General features: G+C 47.0%; 1 protein-coding gene across 1 annotated transcript; it reads left to right on the plus strand.

Annotated features, from left to right (window-relative positions):
- The first annotated feature begins 1252 nt into the window (after positions 1-1252).
- On the plus strand, positions 1253-3403 carry LOC128856287 (achaete-scute complex protein T8). The gene has a single exon (XM_054091584.1). The coding sequence runs from the start codon at positions 1253-1255 to the stop codon at positions 3401-3403; it is 2151 nt and encodes a 716-aa protein (XP_053947559.1).
- The last annotated feature ends 1413 nt before the right edge of the window (positions 3404-4816 follow it).

Here is a 4816-nt window from a genome sequence, read left to right on the forward strand (position 1 = left end):
GGAAAAAAGTACCTATTTTTTGTTTTTTATGAGGAGCGATGCACCCTAATATGCATATATGCGTATGTATGCATGTCACTTACTGTATATAATTCACTTTATGTGTACAAATTCATAGGTAAGCACTTCGAGGCAGAGAGGTGTACAAAATCAGATGTCAGTTTTCTCAGCAGAGGCTGAGGCAGCGGCAGCAAAAGGGAGGCGACCGTACTGATCGCAGCTAACTTCAATGCGTTGGAAAATACGGCTAAAATATGGCAAGGGGAGACTACCACCAGCCTATGGTGCTATACGGCACCCAACCTAGGGGATGAATTATGTTCACACACACACATGCACACACGCAAGCGCACTGAGGTGAAACGCTAGGCTTGCCTCTGCGCATGTGTAACGTTAGCAGAGCTGCTAGTAGCTGTGTGCGTGTGTGGATTTTTTTATATATTTCATATGTGGAGAACCGAAATTGAATTGCGTTTGTGTGCGCGTATTAGTAGCTGCTATAATAAATTCAATTTACGGCGTATTGTGCACACATAAAAGTCTATATGGAGGATCAACGTGCGTCGACTGTGGCAGCGGTAGAGCGCCAGGACGATTTTTGTTGTACTTATGTGTATATATGTGGCGTTTGTCGCATTGTGCCGCAACACCAACAGTCAACGAAGTCATTTCCTGCATTTTTCGGTGGATGGATAGTTGAATGGCTGGCTCTACGCTCAGCGCCGGCAATGATCTGATATTTTTGTTGTTATTATTCGCTATGCGCCGAGCTGCGCTGTGATGTTACGTTGCTTTGCGGTGTGATGTGTTGTGGTGTGGCAAGGCAAGGTAGGATGTTTGTTGCGAGCGACGCCCCATGACATTTCATTGCAAGACATCGGGCACGCGACAACACAAGCAAAACAGCTGTCGTCCTACCAACAGGATCAGGACACTCAACTCAACACGCAGCACACAAGCAGTCGCAGCAGCAGCAGCGAAGTCACAACTCAAAATTTCGGTGTATTTTGTAAAAATTTTTATACCACAACCGGGTATTCGTAAACGGGCTAGCGTACGTGCCGGTTGTGGCGGGAAAATAAACGAAAACTAATTCACAATTAAAGATAATAAAATTTAACGAGTTATAAAAATCAAGTTTACGCACGCTGAGTGACCCAACACTGTGCAACTTTCAAGTGTGTGACAACAAAAGTGGGCACGCGCGCTCATTAGCGGCACCTCTTTTCGACGGCGCCCACTCAGCTCACTTATGGCACTGAGCATACTCAGCTACAACCTGCCGCAAGGCCTGAAGATGAGCGCCAACAACAGCAGCACCAGTAACACCAGCAGCAGCAGCAACAACAACAACAATCTTTGCGCCAGTCCGCCCACTGGCGATGAGAATTCACCCGATAATTGCGGTGCCACTGGCAATGGACGTACCACCATCAGCCTTGGCAAGGCTTTCAGTCGCATTACAATGCAAAATGTTTTGAGTGAGAATAGCGGCAATGTGTTGAATATCAGCAGTAACAGTAATGTGAATACGATCGTGCGCAAGATCAAGGATTTCGGCATGTACGGTAGTGTGAATAATGCGGGCACACTTAGTGCCGCAAACGCTGGCCGCAAACGCAACGCCAATGAGATGATTAATGTGTTAAAGCCAGCCGAGAAGGCTGAAGGCGAAAGTAAAGTCGCCAAGCTGAAGGTGTCCAACAAGCGACAGAAGCTTGCAAATCGAGATGGGAATACACGCGAAAAACCAACCAAAACTACAGCTAATAAATCACCAGCGGCAAGTGTTAATCGTCAAGCGAAGTCAAATACGCCGGGCGCGAAAAAACCCGCTGGCACACCCGGCCGCAAGGGCCTGCCGCTCCAACAGGCGGTGGCACGTCGAAATGCGCGCGAGCGTAATCGCGTCAAGCAAGTGAATAACGGTTTTGCAGCGCTGCGTGAGCGCATACCCGAGGAGGTGGCCGAAGCTTTCGAGGCGCACGGCAATGGCCGCAGCACTGTAAAGAAACTCAGCAAGGTGGAAACGCTGCGCATGGCCGTCGAGTACATACGCAGCCTGGAACGTTTGTTGGGTTTCAATTTTCCCATCGGCAGTGATCGTGGTCTCGCCGGCATGCATGGCGGTTCATCGAGTGATGATAGTTTCAGTTTCGTCAAAGATGAATTTGATGCACTTTCGCCGCCACTCGACGACACCAACTTCGACGACACGCTAAGCAACTACGATGTGGATGAGTATTTGAATAGCAGCGACATTGGCAATCAGCTGATCTCACAACCGGCCATCGACCGGTCTGCTGATGCAAACACCTACGAATTGGACTTGCTGCCGTTGCTAACGACCATCAATGGCATGCAGTATGTGCGCATACCGGGCACCAACACTTATCAGCTGCTCACCCCAGATGCACTCTTCATGGGCAATGCACCGCAATCGCCGCCTAACTCGAGTCTCGATGATGAGTCCTTTCAGGCTTTAATCGACACTAATTGCCTAAGTCCTGTAGCAACAACATCATCTGCACATATTTCGCCGTCATCTACTTCATCAATTAATGGTGCACCTGCCACGACGGCGGCCACATTACAACGGCACCCTGCTGCCGTGCTGGCAAATGGGGAAACAGTCGATGAGTGTGTAAATGTAGCGGTTGCCGGCGCATTAACGCGATCGCCTGTGCAATCATCCCCAACGATGCAGGAAACATTACATCGCCAACAACAGCAACAACAACGTCAGCAAACGCGACAACTATGCCAGCCACAAACACCAACGCAAGCGTCGACCAACTTATCACCTGCCGATAATGATAGACTTTTATCACAGACGTGTGCCACAACGAGTGAGGCCGCTGATGAAGTTGATGGCAATGCAGACGGCGCAAACGATCACCAGCGATATGTGGCGACATTGGCAACCCCTACAACGTTGTCGCTGCAGACACGGCACGCGATTAAGCCGGAGTTCAATGATACATTAACGGACTTTGTCCCCTCCAATGCAACGCCTTCATCGCCTACGAATTTGTCCACGGGCGCATTGGTATTCCAACAACAATTGCAGGAACGTTTAATGCTCAGCCACGCGCCGTTGTCCGCCATGTCACCGCCGTTGGAACGTTGCAACTCAAGAGCCACACCTACCACGAATGTGTCGAGTACCCCAACTACCCCCGGCTTGCCACCATTTTATGGCACGGAGCAGGGCAATTTGTTCTATGAAAATACGAACAACCTTTTGAAGAAGTTGTACAATGACGCTCTGCTCGATGCGGCAACAACAGCGGCGACAGCAAACGTTGCACTCGGCGGTTTGCCCGACGAAAATATTATCGAGGTGATGGACTGGTGGGAGGCGCATACACCGAAATCAGACGGTGGCGTGGCGTTGCTTTAGAGGCGAGCCTCACTCGAAGCTGAGGAGAGTGGGGGGATTGGCATCTCAGAATTTTCTTCTTTTTTTTAGTTTCGCATTCTTGCGAAAATTGTTGATGACGCTTACATTTTTCGAAAATGGCACCAATTAGTTATACGACGAATGGAATTTTTTTCTAATTTATTTTTGTATCTAGTAAGGGATTGTACATATTTATTTATTTTTCTATTAGTTAATGCTAGTGTTGTAAAGAGTAAAAAAAGCAAAATAAACTAACACTTTAAGTTTTTCGGAAGACAGTCGATTAAGTTTTTGAAAAAATAATGAAATTGGTTTTGGTTAAGTTATAGTTAAAATTATTTAATAAAATATTTGTACTGAGGAAATCGCAAATAAAACATATTTTTAAAATAAAAATTGTTTATGTTTAGATGTGGAAGAGATATCGGAAAGCAATACACGGATCAATGGTACTTGAGCGCCATTCTTGAGAGGAATTTTCACTTATAAATCACACGCAGGAGAGATTAGAAGCATAAAAATTACACTCCTCCTGGAAGTGTAGCAATCGATGTGCTTGCATTTGGTTGGCTCTAGCCTTGGCGGCAGTGTACCGGTTGGCATCTTCTCGCGAAGTTGACACCAAGGTTTCTCTTTTCGATTATGAGACAGCTGTGGCCGCGTCCGAGTAACTATAGAAAGGACATTGTTGTTGTTGCATACTAAGCCCTGTCAGTGCAATGTATGTAGATTACCGGAAGTCTTCGTCCAGCTCATCTAACGGTGGGCCCAGAAAACCTGCAGTTGCGACAGGTTGGGTTCAGATGGAGAGGGTTATTAAATAAGTGGGTTTTATGGGTCATGTGAAAAGGCGGTTAGTGTCAGGCGGGGTGCCTTCCCATCTATATAAATATATAATTGACACGTACACCCTCTTTGGGTATTTGGCTCCTATTTGTGGTGTGCGTCTTGATGTTGTTCCACAAATAAAGGGACCTACAGTTTCAAGCCGACTCCGAACGGCGGATATTTTTTATGAGGAGCTGTTTCACGGCAGAAATACACTCGGAAGTTTGCCATTGCATGCCGAGGGGCGACCGCTATTAGAAAAAACTTTTTCTTAATTTGGATCTTTCACCGAGATTCAAACCGACGTTCTTTCTCTGAATTCCGAATGGTAGTCACGCACGAACTCATTCGGCCACGGTGCCTTCACATGCTGGACATTTATTGGGTATGTCGAGGTCAATTCTGGGTAGATAGGAGTTTATCCTGCTGGAATATCTAGAACGTAATAGTTCCAAGGTAACGCAAGTCTCTCGGGGTAGCTGGAGCTCTTCATTTGTTGTGGGTGTTGGTTGGACTCCGATTACGGCATTCGGGGGTAAGGAGCTTAAGAAGGTGGTGAGTATCTCCCGATGAATTTCGTTAATT

The sequence above is a fragment of the Anastrepha ludens genome, chromosome 3 (genome assembly GCF_028408465.1).
Source record: "Anastrepha ludens isolate Willacy chromosome 3, idAnaLude1.1, whole genome shotgun sequence".
Taxonomy (NCBI): domain Eukaryota; kingdom Metazoa; phylum Arthropoda; class Insecta; order Diptera; family Tephritidae; genus Anastrepha; species Anastrepha ludens.

Excerpts from the sequence above, each read along its gene's own strand:
- LOC128856287 (XM_054091584.1), top strand. The coding sequence starts at position 1,253 with ATGGCACTGAGCATACTCAGCTACAACCTGCCGCAAGGCCTGAAGATG.